Source organism: Haemaphysalis longicornis, unplaced genomic scaffold, assembly GCF_048455015.1.
Source record: "Haemaphysalis longicornis isolate Haplotype H1 unplaced genomic scaffold, Haemaphysalis longicornis Haplotype H1 scaffold_5, whole genome shotgun sequence".
In the NCBI taxonomy this organism is placed as follows: domain Eukaryota; kingdom Metazoa; phylum Arthropoda; class Arachnida; order Ixodida; family Ixodidae; genus Haemaphysalis; species Haemaphysalis longicornis.
Window position 1 is genome coordinate 81,213,634 of NW_027526385.1, and position 16,048 is coordinate 81,229,681.

Genomic DNA, 16,048 nt, shown 5'->3' on the forward strand with positions numbered 1-16,048 from the left:
AAATATTTTGTGGTTCGCCTGCTGAGCAGTTTATAATGTTTCTCCTGTAATTATCTTCGGAAATACTTGTTTGTTTGTTTGTTTTTAGGTCTTTTATTTAACTGGTGTTTAGTATTTACCTAGTACGCAGCACCAGCCAGCTCGTGGTGGAAAATTTGTTTAAGGTATTTTCACCTCTGGCCGTTAGGGAACTACAGTGAAACCCCGATGCGATTTTCAAGGGACAAATCGTCGTATGACCGGCGTGTCGTACGACCGGGGTGCGGATAAATGCCGGCCTTGTAACGTTCTCATGCGACAGGAGGGCTGTGAACTTATTTACACTACCATATTTAGCGCATTCTCGTGTGATTTGCGCACCTTTTGCTGAAATTCCGACTTAAAGAAGCGACGCCTATGTTGCGCCTCCCCCCCCCATGTGTCTCAGCTAGCCGGCTAGCCAAGCGTCGCGCCGTCCAGCCCCGTGCCGTCCAGCGCTATTTATAGCCCTCCAGCTTCGCGCGATGCGCGCGCGAGATAACGCCCTCGTGGTCGAGCAAATTGAGAGGCGAAAAGGGGATTGTGAAACTGCCAAGGCGGAGTTGAAAAAAACAGACATTCCCGTACATGATAGAGGCATCCTTTGAGTGGTCCTGTGCCACTGCTATTGGGTCAAACTGCTCAACACATAGCTGTTTTCGGTTCCCACAAGAACCAGCAACGCGAAATAGATCGGTTGATTCAAACTTTGCGCGTAAACCGTGTTGCGGCGAAAAGTATAGCGCAGTCTTGCTACAGTGACTTGCTGCGGCCAGTGATGAATTGAGGCACTCTACCGAACATTGAGCTACCGAAGAAAGGGGCGAGGGACAATGCGGCTTTGGAAAACGCGGATAAGCCGAGAGAACACCGTGAAAGGAAGAAACTTAGATTAGAGTGAACTAGAATATTCTAGTTCACTGTACTTAGATCGAGCGAGCGGAAAAGTGGGTGTTCGGCCATTCCTCCATGTGTTCGGCCCATAGAGTTAATACTACTGGTTCGGCCATCGCCGTGGGGTTGAGTCGAATGTGTTTTCGGATTCGTCAACGGCTTGACGGTAGTTTCGAATTCGCGGTCCGCCCGCCACATCAACTTTTACTTCTCGGCGCGGTTGGCGCGTTGGCGTACTTTTGCCACGTGGGGCTGTCGCAGGTTCACTGCTGCACGCGAGTACCCGCCTGCTTGCTTGCGTCTGTTCCACAAGTGCTCTGGCCCGCCCACGCTCATTTGCTCATCAAGCAGCGTCATACAGGGGTCGAGATTAAAGAAGGTCGGGACGAGGTGGCGGAGCGGTGTAAAATATTAAAAAAATGCCGGTTTATCCGTGCCAGGTTCTGTTGTATGATATGAAGGGGACCGCGTGCACCCGAGCGTCATACCATCGGGGTTTTTAATGCAGTTTCTATGGGGAGTTTGCCGGGACCGCGGTAATCCCTCGTGCGAAGCGGGTCGTCGCAAGTCCAGGGGACGTAACAGCGGGGTTCCACTGTAGCTGTAAATGGTTCATCCTAAAAATAACAACTGCGGGCAAATGACGGGGACAAGAACACAGGAGGACAACACAAGCACAGCTACTCCGTTACGCAGCTATTCCACAAGCGCAGCTAATCTGCGCTTGTGTTGTCCTCCTGTGTTCGTGCCCCATTAATTTGCCAGCACTTGTTATTTTTAAGATGAACATTTACCAACACACCCAACTTTCAACCCTTTTAGCCGTGAAGAAGTACAGTACTCTTATCAGCATACTTCCCAAGTGTCTGGGTAGTTGTTTTTGGAGCGAAATAAATAAATAAATACGTGCACTTACTCGGTTGCTTGGCAGTTGTTCACTTGGGCGTAGCAATTGCTTGTGCAAAGGTGCAGCTCGCTGGAGGTGATGCCGTCTGCTTGCAGCGTGTCAATCGTATTGGCGGTTTTAGCAGCGACAGAAGGGATTGTAGGCGTGCCATGCTGAATTCTTGAGGCAAGTCGATGGGCTTCGCCGTATGGCTGTCGTTGTACTCTTGGATCACAGACATCACTGCTTTGAAGAAGTCGTCCTGAAAAGTGGGGGGAACTCAAATCAGGACTTGTTCATTCAGATAGGTTTACAGGTTCGCCGGCGAGAAAGGCGGCAATATGTTGCCAAATTCAAATTTTAGGGGTTCAGTGCACCGAAGCTACAACTGGGCTATGAGGTACGTCGTGGTAGAGGGATCCATATAACTTTTGACCACCTGGCGATCCTTAACGTGCGCCGAAATCTCGACGCAGAGGTTTATCGCTTTTCGCCTCTGTCTGAAAAGCAGCCACCGCGGCCGGTATCGAATCAGCGTCCTTGGGTTCAATAGAATATTAGAAAAGAGGAGGAGGAGATATTCCCGGAACAGATACGTCCCAAAAGAAGTGGTTACAACTCCAAAGCAGACAAAAATTATCCTGAAAAAAATGGCCCGTGGGTCGTCAACGTGCGAAAACTGTTCCCAGAAAACTGTTCAGATTCTGCCTTTTCCAATGAGCCCAAGCTTACTGTAGTGGTGATGTGGCTGCTGCGGGAAAACGAAGCGAGAGTGATCTGTCCACTTAATTCGATTCCGTAAGGAAAGAAACTTTTACGCTCTTAAATAAGTTTTGTTTTTGCGTGATCCAACTAAAATATCCTCCTGAAATACTACAAAAGCTGTACGAAACAGGCAAAATGGTATTTGCAAAAATTGTACTTCACCTGATTCCTCCTCCGCCCCCTTCTTCCTCCACCCAAAAATGCGCCATTTACGGAATGATTCCGATGACAAATAATGGCTGCAGGCGGAAATAACTGTTTTTCAAAGACAGCCCTTTCTGACAGCAAACGTTTAGCAGTAACCCCTAACCGAAACACAAAGCGTCATCGGAGTGAACAATTTCACCCGCAGTGGCTAACACATTCAGGTTCCTATCCCAAGGGAAGGGGCTCGATCTTCAGCGGCCGCTTTTCTGATTGGGGCGACAAACGCGGGCGCAAAACGCGAACGCGCATACTTCGATATTTCCGCGTCCCCAGGCGGCCGACATCAATCTGGAGCCATCCACTACGGCGGGCCTAAATAGCACTGAATAGCTAAATAGCAGTCAAGAGTACATACCTCAGTCAGCCGAATTAGTGCAGCGACGAGGGAATTCTATCGGGTGCCTGCGGCGGGTACGACGTCTTTCCCGCACAGTTTTTTCAGACGTTCCGTCCAAAGGCAGGAGCGCCTGAAGACATTGACGACTGTGTTCAGAGTCGCCAGGAGACCCTGCGCCTTGTCATCTTCCCCCATAGCTGAGTTGACGGCCAGTTGCAGAGTATGCGCCGCACACCTGACTCGGTGAAACAACGTAGCTGTCTCCTCCTCCTCCTCTTCGGTAGCATGCGCAAGGGTGTCGTGCACCGACTCCTCCTCGCTGTCCTCCGGGTCAGGAGTCGTGTGTGTCCAGTGCTCCATGAAGGTGTCGCCCATGTCAAAAGCCTTCGTCATGTTGGCGGCGTTGTCACAGACGACCGTGCCCACTTGAGACTGGTTTATGCCCCGCAGTGAAATCTCTGTGACGAACACTTCTCTGATGTTTTCGCCCGTGTGGCGGCCCTCAAAGTAGCGGAAAGGCAGCGTTTGCAGGTGAAGCCTCCAATCCTTCACAAACTGCACTCGTATGCCCATAATCGAATTCCGCCGCCTGCTCGTCCAGATGTCTACTATGAAGTGCAAGCTTCCGGGCGGGCAGTCCCTCAGCTGTTCAGCAAGCGCTGTCACCGCGTGCGCAGTCGCCAGCTCCTCTAGCTGCCGCCCCACTGTCCGTGGTGACGGCAGGTTCACGTCGGGCTTGAGGAACTCGATCAACCGCTTAAAACCGAGCCCCTTTGTGAGAGATAGGGGAACGGCGTCTAACGCCACCATTTCGGTTATGTATCTGTTAAATGCCTGCTGCATGCTGTCTGACGGGGCTAGCTTCTTCTTGGCGGCTTCTCGTTGTCTGTAGACAGCAACCGATGAATCCGCCGTCCTCTGGCGTTTTGCTGTCAATTATGCTCTCTTCTCTTTGTGCATTGTCTGGTGAAAGGAAAAAGAATTGACCCTAAATTAATGTACACATTTAACATTGTACTGCATTCTCAAGTACCTATAACCTCCAACAACTGCATATATTTCTCAGGCTCCTCATAAGGGCAAAAAGTATGTTTGTGTGGTATTTCGCTCAACAAAACCCGGTTACACACTACCATACCACGGAAGAGCCCAGAGTTGCACACATTGAAATGCAATTATGATTGAACATTTGTCTTCACAATTTGATTTTATATATTGCAAATTAACTTCCGGCACTTTTGGTGAAAATTCATTAGGGCGCATTCAGCAAGGCAGTATTTAAAAGCTCGCCGCAGAAGTTCAGCCATTGGGCTCCAGTATATATGCTAAAATGGTCCACTGGAAAATGCGTTTTCCCAATATCGATCAAACATGAATGGAGTCCCGTCATGTTAGTTTACGCGATCGTGCCAACACTGTTTGCTCTGGCCGAAGTGTCAATTAAAAATATGACTCTTGCTGCTACACGCTTGGCGAAATGTGACGAAGTGGTCGACTCGAATAACGCCTGTTAGGAAAACTTGAGGTGCTCGTTGTAGTGCAACCAGGAATCACATGAGAGTACACAGCACTAATTACTTTTTTATGCAGTTAAAAAATGAACCTTGTGAAGCAACATTACTGATGGGTAAAAAATTGTCCCGTGGCTCAGGAGCTACGCCGTCGTGCTGCCGAGCCCTCCAGTACGCCGCGCCCCATAGCCCACGCGTACCTTCGACGCGTAAACTCTGAAACTTGATTTATTTTAAAGCCAGTAAAATCAATCAAGGCCAGCCTACTGCGGCAATGATAAGGGAAACGTGCGCGCCGTTTTCACCGCAACGCTGGGAGAGGGGCGGGATGACGAAATTTTCAGTATACTACTAACTCGCGCTGCGCTTTGTACTATGATCGCTGGAAAAGAGTGGCCCTTAAAGGTGTGTCACCAAATTTTAAGTCTGTAAAAAGCCTGCTGTAGGCTGCCTCTGCATGCAAGGACCCTCAACACGAAGTGCTGGGTACAGCAAGCGCTTAATATATTATATTTTAATTCGCTTCTAAAAATTACCTAAATGCTCTTCTGGAGATCGGGACCCATCACTAGCGCCACTAACCATGACGTCAGTGAATTGCCAGCATAACAAAGTTTGTGACGTCATACCACGCTAGCGACTCGAGCGACGTCAACGTGAGCTCCAGTTACCACAGTTCGTTTGGTCGCTTGTTGGCTTGGTCGTATCAGCAAGGGACCGATGCTCGAGCCCCTACTGCTGCGCCACGAAGCACCATGCCTGGTTACTGTTGCGTGATGGACTACTGTAACTGTCCAAGCAAATTCGGGGACCCTGTGAGCTTCCACAAGTTCCACCGAGAGGAAGCCCAGAGAAACGCTTCGGTGGAGTTTGTCAGGGCTACCGGGCGGCACTACTGGATGCCAGGGAAGTCAAGCATGCTTTGCTCGCTCCACTTTACCTCGGACACGTACGTGTGCCCGTATGCGGCGAGCTTCGAGATACCAAAGAAACGCTCGCTAGTGTCACGTATACCCAGATGCTGCATGCAGACTGTTGCGGCCTGAGAGCGGCGCAACTTCGCCGAAGCGTCAGGTGTGTATTACGTCCTGCAAATAGCCTTAGGCATGTTTGTTGACAGTGGAAGTGATGATCGCGTATTTGATGGTTTCCGCAGTGTCTCACTGAAGTTGGCACCGTTGATGTCCATTCCGTTGGTACCAAAAACATCTCCCAGCACAGGCACGTATATGCATTTCGCTGATCGGTTTCGCTGTAAGCCCCCATCACACTGCTCTGCGCGCAGTGCCGAAAGTTGAAATTCTGCTGTTAGGCTGATGCCTAAAATCCCTTCGGTTGTTTTATGTCGTAAATGAGCAAGTTCAGGGGAAGTATATTCGTAATTATGTATGCGTACTCGAATAGCTAACATTGTATTGGCAACTACGCCACATGCTATAGATTAAACTTTCCTTCAAGACTCAGCTCTGACAATCTATTAATGCAGCACTTGGCCATCACTCCGGCTCACCACCAAGCGAAGCCACACCAGGGATTTCGCGTACTACATGCGACACCCAGACTCAGTGCACTGTGCAAGTGTCACTGAAGGCAACGCAGGCTCGTCCGAAAATGAGAAGCATTGGCTTGCAGACAGCAAGTGCAAACTGGTCTGTGGGTGCATATGGATCGAGCAAATACATCTAACCTTAACTGAAAGTGTGTGAGGAGCATGTGGGCACAACCGTGTGCATGTTTGTCCTTGGTGATAATTACTGAATCGGGATATCGGGAATTAGCACATCTGTATGCAGTTTAGCCTGAGTAAGAGCCCGTAGCTGCCTGGCAGCTACCTTTTAATTATTACCTTTTTCATTGCAGTTCTCCTGAGCTAAAGAAATCGTGTATATGAATCTTTGTTCTTTTTTTGCAGCTCCTCTCCTAAAGTATCACTTTTTATATGCAAGTGTGGTAAAGTGCACAGTCAAAGGGTCTTTGAGAAGCATGCGGGCGTGGGAGAGTGGGGCGAGCGTCGAGAGGAGAAGCACCGAAGCACCGCGCCTACCCTCGCCTACACTCTCCCACACGCACGGGTGCTCCGGCGAGCTCCCGCGATGCGAGCGCCCTCACAAGCCCGAGAGCGCTCCTCGTAGAAAGAACAAAGTGTCTGTAGCACGTATATGCAGTACTGGTCACCTGCCATGCTATTTCTCAGCTAGTTTCTGTAAATTTTCGACCTGCTTTTCAAACTCTGCACAAAATACTTCGAAATGACACTGCAACCTTAATTTTTAAAGAGATTTAGTGTACCTTTAGTGTACTTGGCACCACTGTATGGTACTGCCAAGTCTCAAGTTTGTCATTTTCATGAATGTCTTTTGCAGTGCCCCTAGCTGTGATACTTGCTTTATGGTGTCTTGCTTGTAACGGGTGGGACAGATGTAAAAACCAGTTGACAAAGCATGAATGCCATTGTTGTTTGATACAGCAAGAGTTGAGTTGCACAGAATCTGACCCCATGCCCTTCCTATCACAATTTGCAATGCTGCCAAGCTCATTACTTCCATTTTTTTTGTCAGCCTTACAGTCCTGTGTCTGTGTCACTGTCAGTTTTTTCAATTTCTGCTTCTTGCATAGGCACCTTGGCATACTGATTTGTCAACAAGTCTTTTATATGCTACACATACCTCCTTGCATTACAAACAGTGATGTTCTGTACTAAGAGAAATATTCACATTTGTAGGCTCAGAAATTTAATGTTTTTAGCCTTTGTCCCCTGCAGGTGTGTCAAGTATTCCCTGCGAAATTCCCTGCGTTCTTTTTTTTTAGGTTTTTTTGGGGGGGGTTTTTAAGTCCTGTTGCAGAGTGCATTTTTATCCCACTGTGTTATACGTTCATTGTATTAAGGTTTTTGTTGATTGCAATATGTGTTGTCAAATTGCTTTGACGTTTTTGTTGTATCACTGCTGAGATCACCAATCAGGGGTCCTGCGGCTCCAAGCTGTTGAAGTGACACCTTTTCCACTCTCCTGTATGTATCACTACATTGCATTGAAAATGAACATAGATTCATTCATTATAACAAACCTACATTTTTCTTTAACACCACTTCACCTTTGGGTTATAGGAAAGCATGGTTTAGTCATGGCCAATATTTCTATACCCTATGCAGCCAAATGGTGCAAAACATACAACCAACTTGCCCAAATGGTTACAGTTCCTACACTCCTGTGGAGTGCATTTGATTACCTTGTTTTTATTTCTGTTTGCAAACTTTGATTGTGATGCATATAATTACGAAATAAAGCACCAAATCTGTCGACCTTTATTTGTTTGGGAGCGGAGATTTTACTCCGGATATTTGAACCCGGCATATTGAGCCGAAGAAAAGCCATTCCTGATCTCCTTGACTACGCAGCTTGGCAGCACCTCGCGATTCTTCTGGCCGAGACAGACCCATACCCAGCGTACAAACTGGCGGTACGCAGTGTATCGGTACCTGCTACATCAATGAAAAAAAAAAAAAAAAAAAGAATTAGCAAGCATATGCAATTGCAACAGGTGGGATACGTACACTAGATTTTTTGTCGGCACCTAACACAGATGGATCAGAAATGTCTGCATAAACAATTGAATTTTTAACTATACAATGCATTGGGTCCTGTCACGATAACAGAGCAGCCTTTGACATCTCCCTGCTTGTGCTAGGTGTTGCAGCGGCAGTGCTTCCTTCAAAGTCTAGGTATCCAGGCCTATGCAATCAAAGCGCAGACAAGGGAAGTTTAGAATCACGGTACACAAATATTCACAAAATTACCAAGGCAGTGGCTGGCTGGGCTACAAAATATGAAAGTACAAAATTCTGTACTAGAGTGTGGCTGGTGATGGTCCCCCAATATGCAAATGAAACATTAGCTGCTACAATTAGTAGTTATAAATAACTAAAGTGGGGCAGATGAAAACTACCTTTTATAAACGTCCGGATTTTTTAAGAGGATCCGAATTTTCGTTTTAAATTGGGAATAAGTGCAATTACAGTTGAACCTCGATATAACGAACCTCGATTTAACGAAATTCGCGATATAACGAATTTTTTCAAGTTTTCTATCAAAATTGTGCTAAATTCATGTATTTTTATCGCGATTTTATGAAGTCATTTTGTGCGGCGCTTTCGATTTAACGAAGTCATGGCGAGAAAGGAAGAACGAAATTCCGGTCGAGGCACATTTTATTTTGCCTTTCAGAGCCTACATTGAAAACATTAAGTACTCACATTAACTCTTAAAAGGCTAAAATGAAAGAAAAGCGGTGAATTATGCGGTTGACAACAATTAAAAGCGATGAAAGAAGCTGCTCAAAAACCGCTAGCGGTCATAGACTGTTTAATAGTGCGGCCACCATTTTGACGTCTCCATCGTTGCCTGCGCCAGCGCCCTCTATGCTTAGGCTGCCGAAGCCTACTTCAAGTGTTTTTTTCTATGCATCCTTGCTCACGGTGCTGCTGCTCTAGGTTGTGCTCGCTGATAACCACTTTAATATTTTGTTCGTCCATCATTAGATGGGTCTTATAAGCAGCACGAGCACTCCAAGGGAAAAAAAAGTGCTCAGAACAAGAGCCTCAGGAAGCGTCGGTGAAACAGAAGGCCACCGAACTGATGGATGCCATCGACGTTCTGCGGAGGCACGCAGGCGCACGCGAATGTTTAAGAACAAGCTTTGTTAGAGCTGTCAGCATACGAGTGTCACGTAAAGCCCACCCTGGCCAAGAAACGCCAAGCACTGCTTACGGACTTCTTCACTACGGCTTTAACATTGAGTGCTGGTGGCAATAAACTGCTCTCCGAACGTTGTCAAAACGTGTTCATTAGACAGCTGCGATGCGGAGAAATCAGTTTCTTTAGGGCTCAGCGGTCATAAAAGTAAGTGCTTAATCAAATTTGGCCAGAAGATATTTAATGTAAGCTTTCCGCTTTGGCGGGAGCACGTAAGCGCTGCTCCACAAAGTGAAGCAGTCCGTGTGTACTCCGCTCAACTTTCAATCATGGCTTTATCTCGAGTGTCGTGGTTGCATCACGCGCCCATAGGGACCGGGCAGCTGGACGGGTGGCGCCACCACTCGGCGCTCCCCTCGTCAGTGGAATGAGCCGGTGCATTGGACTACACAGCCTCCCGTTGTTTTTGTCGTGTTTGCTTCGGTGCTTTGAACGTTTTGGTGGCGTTGTGAGCAGACATGCGAGATGAAACGAATTCTAGACAGATGTGTTGGGTTCTTAGATGCAATAATGACTACGTGAACTTGTCGGACGCGTCTAAAGTTAGGTATCCGCTGCAATGGCATGAGCGGATCTGCGCTTGGCTCCACCCGTTCCGAGTACGAATAAAACTGCTATTATTAGTATTATTTTATTCTTAAATGCACTAACGGCTACGCAAACTTATTGGATGCTTGTAAGGTTGGGGAAGGGCTACATTGACATGAGCGCTTTTTGCAGCGCTCTGCACCTGGCTCCGCGCGATCTGAGTAGGCATAAAACTATTAGCAATATTAGAATTCATTTCTATCACTTCAAATTATCTTCACTGGTTTCAATGACTACGGTTTCCCCGCCAGCCTTAGCGCTGAGATACCTCGATACGTGTGCTTTAAATAGAAAGGAACCTGCATTCGAGATGGATTACCGTGTAGCCGTAGAAAAGTTGCGGTAGTTTACACTTTCTGTAACCGTGAGCTTTGTACCTTCGATTTTGGTGAGTACACTGTGACAGCATGGGAGCCTGAAAGCCGGAGTGGAAATCCCACGTTTGTGGTGGTCATTTTATCAAGAGCCTAATTTATTCACCAACTCAACAGCCCAAGCTACAAACCATCCCTCCTCCCCTTCCCGTTTTACCACCTGCGTAGAATAAAGGCTGGCACCGATAGTTAAAAAATGTGGCAGCGTTAACGTCAGCTGGTGTTTTTTAATGCTTAGCTATTATTTACAGAGTACCTAAAAAATTGTGTAATGCCTGGTGAAGACACCAAAAACGCGCGATTAGTTGCCTCAAATATGGGTGCATCAGCCTGAGTCCTCCAGCACAGACAAATTTCCGACACGCTGGACAAAGTTTAGATTTGGAAAGGGGGGCATGGAAGTTCAAAATTAAGCAGCAAAATCATCTAGCCCTCCGTCTAATGATTACGATGGTTGCACGCAAAGCTTTCTTCCTGCGAAATCGAATGGGAAATGGTCAAAGTCAAAGACGCTGCGATCAAAAGACCAAACTGCGTGCTGGTCAAATTCGACGCTCAACTAGTCAAAGTTTAAATCCAGAAGGCAACCAAGGAAACCCACACGATAGAGCTTTGCGATAAACCATCATCGTCGTTAGACGGAGGTGTGCATGATTTTTCAAGCGTAGGTGACAGCTTGTAAACCGACCGCAGCATTCAGTTGTGAAGCTGAGTACAGGTTTCAGGCACCCTCCTGTCTTGCGTCCTTCAGCCACGCAGGAATTGGTTTTTGAAGAAATATTTGCCAACTAGCCAGCAACCATTGCAATTCTTGTAAAGAAATGCTTCTCCACGACAAGCAATAACGTTCTACTATCATGCGGTATTTATTCTATCAACGATGACTGTAGTAAGAGCATTTCTGTGAAATTAAACGTTTCAGCCGTAGGTAATGAAGTCACGGAAGCGTTGTCCGTCACAATTTCTGTTTTGAGGTAAATCTTCGAAGACACGCCCCAACTTCGTCTTTCGCTTGTGCACGACGTCGACGCCGTTACGTCATCAACTGCCAAAGGCCACCGCCGCAGCATTCCTAGATCGGTTGCACTAGAGTTCCTCTATATAGCTGGGAGCTATATAGAGGAACTCTAGGTTGCACACCCCGGCTTTGTAGGAGCATTTAGCGGCAATATACTCCTCGATTCGCGAAACTGCATGCAGGCATGAAAAAATTGCATGAAGCAACGAACTTTCACTTTCAGCCTGACTTCCAGCTTGGCGCATTGAGCGTTGTCTGCTATTTGTAAATACTGAGTATGGGCGTAAATAACACACGCGGCATGCCTCGTAAACGCCGCATCCACGCTCAAGATTTACCGATATGAAAAATGTACGTGGGGTTACGTACGCTTTGCAAGCCGCACAGCAGAAAAACGACAGAAAGCCATGCACAACTACGCTGCGCTGACCGCCACCGGCATTCCACTGACGAGCGGTTCGCCACGGGCGGCGCTGTTCGCTGAAACGACGGTGGTGCCATACAACGGCCGCCCGGTCCCTATACTGCGGAGCCTTTGTGCATGAAAAAAGTCTTTCGAAAGCTTTATAGCACCCTTTCGCTGTTGGCCCGCCGCGCCTAAGCCTACTACTGAATGGACGAAAAGAGGCGTAACTTCGAACCAGCACCTCGCCGGGGTGAAGTTCACGGGGCATGGACGCGAGTTCAATTGACTAACAGCGGCGTTTAGTAGTGACCGAAATGCAAAAAAGAAAAAGTGAAAACCTAGTCTGCTATCATATTTAATGAGGCGTTGTGGAAAAAGCACCGGTTTTACGACGACACGAACTACTGTCGGCTATCCGATTTCCATTGCCTAAGTGTTGAAGCTCTTAATTCACAGAATTTTCGCGGCCAGTTTTAGTGCAAATTTCGCTTTGAGTGGAGAGATAACTACATAGCAGTTGTTTCTGAGCGATGGGCAAGGTTTTGAAACCTCAATAACTGCTTAAATTAACTGTAAAATCGAAACCTCAATTTTACGAAATTCGCGATTTAACGAAATTTTCACCCGCAAGTACGACTTCGTTATATCGAGGTTTAACTGTATTGCAGCAAGCTGATTACATCTAATTGGATGCGATTACTGTAAATAATAACCGATTTTACGTCCCTAAACCACGATGTGGCTATGAGAGACGTCGCAGTGGGAGAGGGGGGGCTTTCCGCCGTGGCCGGGAATCGCACCCGCTAACTCGAGCATAAAAGGGTGAGTGTTCGAACGTACGTGTGAATATCGGGTGCATCGAGAAGGGCAGTCCTATCTTGCCGCAGCATATAATATGCCACCTGAAGAGCATGAATATTGAGGCATATCAGCTCAAAACCGGGGTGGCTTGGGATGCATTTTGAGCCCTCTGGCGCAAGGGCGGCCACCCTCGAAATTTCGGCGCAGCACACGGACTCGAGCTCGCAGTTCATTGGCCGGCAACGACCACACGTGCACCTGAAATATAGTTTTCGCTGTATCTAATACTCTACCGCAGGACGCCCCCGGACTGGGTTGTACGCTGGCGAACTCCCAAATGAGTTTCAAATATCTCCAGTACACATCTTTTCCACTTTTTATATGAATAAAGCACTCACCCACTCACTGTCGCACGGCCAGAAATACTTCAGAATAAAAGAGCACGCGCGCGCTGCCGCTTGCATGAGTATGCGCCAAAGTAAATAATGCCACAAAATTAACACTTCAATCGCTCGTGACCGGCGAAAAAAAAAAGTTTGGCGCCGTGAGTGCATGAAAAATAAGCCAAGAAGCACATAGCAAAAACACTCTAGGCGAGCGGGCACCGGACGTTCGCAGCTCAACGAGATAAAGCACAGAAAACGTATAAAGTATTACAATGCGCTGTTCCAGTGGGCAAGTATAAAACGATCTTCGAAAACGTCAAACATCACCACTTACCAGTCGATGTTACCACTTCGTTGAACTTGTTCGTTGACGGCCTCCGGCGCGGCAGCGGCTTCTTCGTCATCGCTGGCCACCGGGTCAAATTTAAAATGGTTGTCCGGATTTTCGGCATCCTCCTCCCCGCTGCTACCAGCAAAAAAAAAAAAAGAAAGTCGATATTTTCATCCGAGGATGCAGGCAAAGAGTCTGTGTCGGAGCTGTCGCGGCTTGACATGGCACGTCAGCGTGCTTACTTCCGTGGTGAAGCACGTGTGTGCAGGAGCAGACGACACAATAAAGTCGCAGCATACCGCACTGCCACATGGTAGACACACGTGGCAGAGCGTCCTCGCAACACTGTGACGTCACTGCTTGAATCAACGCCCAGAAACCAAAACCAAATCCTGTTCACATGAATCGTGCAATAATAAATTTTTTACGCATAATACAGTGGAATCTCGGTGATACGAATTCGGTTGATACGAATTTCGCGGTGATACGAATTTTCAAAATTCCCCGGCGAAAATGCACTGTATACAATGTAAAAAAATTCGGATGATCCGTACGTATTTACCACTCCGGTGCGGGTGATACAAACACACGAGCCGCAAGAAGACGACTGCGGCGTGGACGGGAGGCGAGAGCGTTGGTGCGGCCGTGCGGCCTTGGTTGCGCACGGGCACAAAAGCATTAGTCATCCCCCGCTGACGGTAATCCTCCTCGTGGGGTGTTTACAATAGCGGCAGGAGAGGTGCTGTTCCGAACGAACAGAACGTTTCGCCCTCTCGACGCCTGGTCTTTCTTTCTCCCTTCTTTTATCTCCCACTACAATCTCTTCTCTCTGTACCTTTCGTTTCCGCTGGGTGCAGCTCGGGTACAGTGTACTAGATTTAGTTCGGGTGCCTCCAGCTTCCTTTTTTGTAGTATTACACTTTTTGAATAAACCACGGCAATCAAGCGCTCCGCCATTTCCGACAGTGAATACCTTCGCCATTTTGCCTTCGCATTCCTCGCTGCTGAGGTCTATGCCCCGCACTCTAGTTACCCCGTTTGTCGCCTTGCCGTGTTGCCTGCGCCACATTTGCGCCGATTATGTAGAAGTGTGAACCGCACGCAGTGTTTTCTGCTCATGAAAACGCTACGCTGTGAATACCATCTGCATGCTGCGCGCGGCACGGCAACATGGCGGCATCACCGGCCGGGAAGTGGTGCAGGTAGCTCGAACGACCGCTTCTGACCGCTCTTTAAGACGCCACTTAAAAGGAAAAAATGAAGTTGCTTGAACAGTGTGGGCGAAAACGACACTATTAAGCATCGTCCGCGTTGCTAGGAAAAGCGCCAATCAAATATCCGCAACCGTGGTAAGCCTAAACATCTCAGGCGGCGGGGCCAGCAGGCTGTCCGGAGCTTTTTCAAACTGCCGCCATGAAGAGCGCGCCTCGCCATTGGCGCAAGTCAGCAGGCTCCTCCCACTGCCGCGCGCGTCGGGCGTCATTTTCCGAGCGAGGTAGAATCTGTCGCAGGGGCGAAATCATCAACGCGGGCGTAATGACGCGCGTGCAACGCCGATGCGCATGAACCGCATGCGGTTCGTGCGCGCACGTCGCGTCGACGATGAGCGCGCATTCTTTCGACTCCCGCGTTGACGATTCGTGCCGGCACCCCGGCGCCAGCCTCTGCCTCTGTTGCCACGAACGGCAGTGGGAGAAGCCCCACGACTTGCACCAATGGGGAGACTGCCTCATGGCAGCAATTTCGAAGCGCTCGCAGCAGCTGGCTGGGCCACCTCTGCGGATATTTGGCGCGGGTGGGATTTTATAGCACAGTTTTCTCCCACACTGTGAGGTTCTTTCCCGCATGAGCAATTTAGTTTACACCTAGAGCTGCATTTTAACGAAAGGTTACAAGCGGTCACTGAAGCTACTTGCACCTAATCACGGCAAGAGCCAACGCCATGTTGCCGCCGCCTGTCATATGCGCGGCACTAATTCATTTTTTCTCGTTTTCTGATGATACCAATTTGCGGGTGATACGAATTTTTTTGCCGCCCCTTGAGATTCCTATGACCGAGATTCCAGTGTATGTGTATGTGAGAGCATGTATCATGCTTTCTAAAGAAATATAAAACGTTTGCAACAAAGAATGCACAAGCAACAAATTTGGTGGCACAACACCTTTAAGAAATTGTAGATTTAATTTTGCTAAATAGACGCCACTGAATGTTTGCTTCAAATCAGGATTAGTACACTTGTTTTTTGCTTTCTATGCCAAAACCACTATTTGCACTACGCTACCAAAAACAACTACAGAAGCAAAATACAAAATTTCAGCTGTAAGGAAGCCATTATAAGTTAATTCCTCAACCGAAACAGTTTCCAGTGTACTTCCAAGGAACATTTCTAAACCAAATACTGAACATGCGTAAGCTACAAAAGCACAACTAGGTGCTTTAACCTAATGTACATTGCAAGCATTACGACTAATTATTGCAATTTAAAGTGACTGCCTCATTCTATGCCCAACTGACGACTCGCAACCTAGAATCACTCAATCACCCATCAAATCCTTCCCTATGTCACGAGTCACACACACGCAAGAAAATCCATTCACCAAGTGAGTCATCCAATCTTCCCAACCATAAGACAGTAGCTGAGCACAGCAAAACAACAGTCTCAATTTCCCCCCACCCACATCTTAGATCAACGAGCCCATTCCTAGCCCCCAACATTTCTTTCTAGTCACTTATCTAGTATTGTCTGCTTCCATCCCTGGCTAGCAACACTTGCA

The 16,048-nt window shown here is 47.8% G+C and overlaps 1 protein-coding gene across 3 annotated transcripts in view; it reads right to left on the minus strand.

Annotated features, from left to right (window-relative positions):
- LOC144138505 (zinc finger BED domain-containing protein 4-like) overlaps positions 1-16,048 on the minus strand; it is a 36,964-nt gene that overhangs the window by 13,651 nt on the left and 7,265 nt on the right. The window contains exons 1-3 of one of the 3 annotated variants that reach the window (XM_077670819.1): positions 13,277-13,410; positions 3,126-4,070; positions 1,829-2,060 (exon numbers count right to left, since the gene is read on the minus strand). In XM_077670819.1, coding sequence (XP_077526945.1) covers positions 3,162-3,950 — 789 coding nt within the window. In that variant the 5' untranslated portion in view covers positions 3,951-4,070; positions 13,277-13,410 and the 3' untranslated portion in view covers positions 1,829-2,060; positions 3,126-3,161. Of the gene's footprint in view, positions 1-1,828; positions 2,061-3,125; positions 4,071-7,808; positions 8,100-12,595; positions 12,815-13,276; positions 13,411-16,048 lie in introns of those variants that run through there. The other 2 variants (XM_077670821.1, XM_077670820.1) reach the window with 2 other exon arrangements.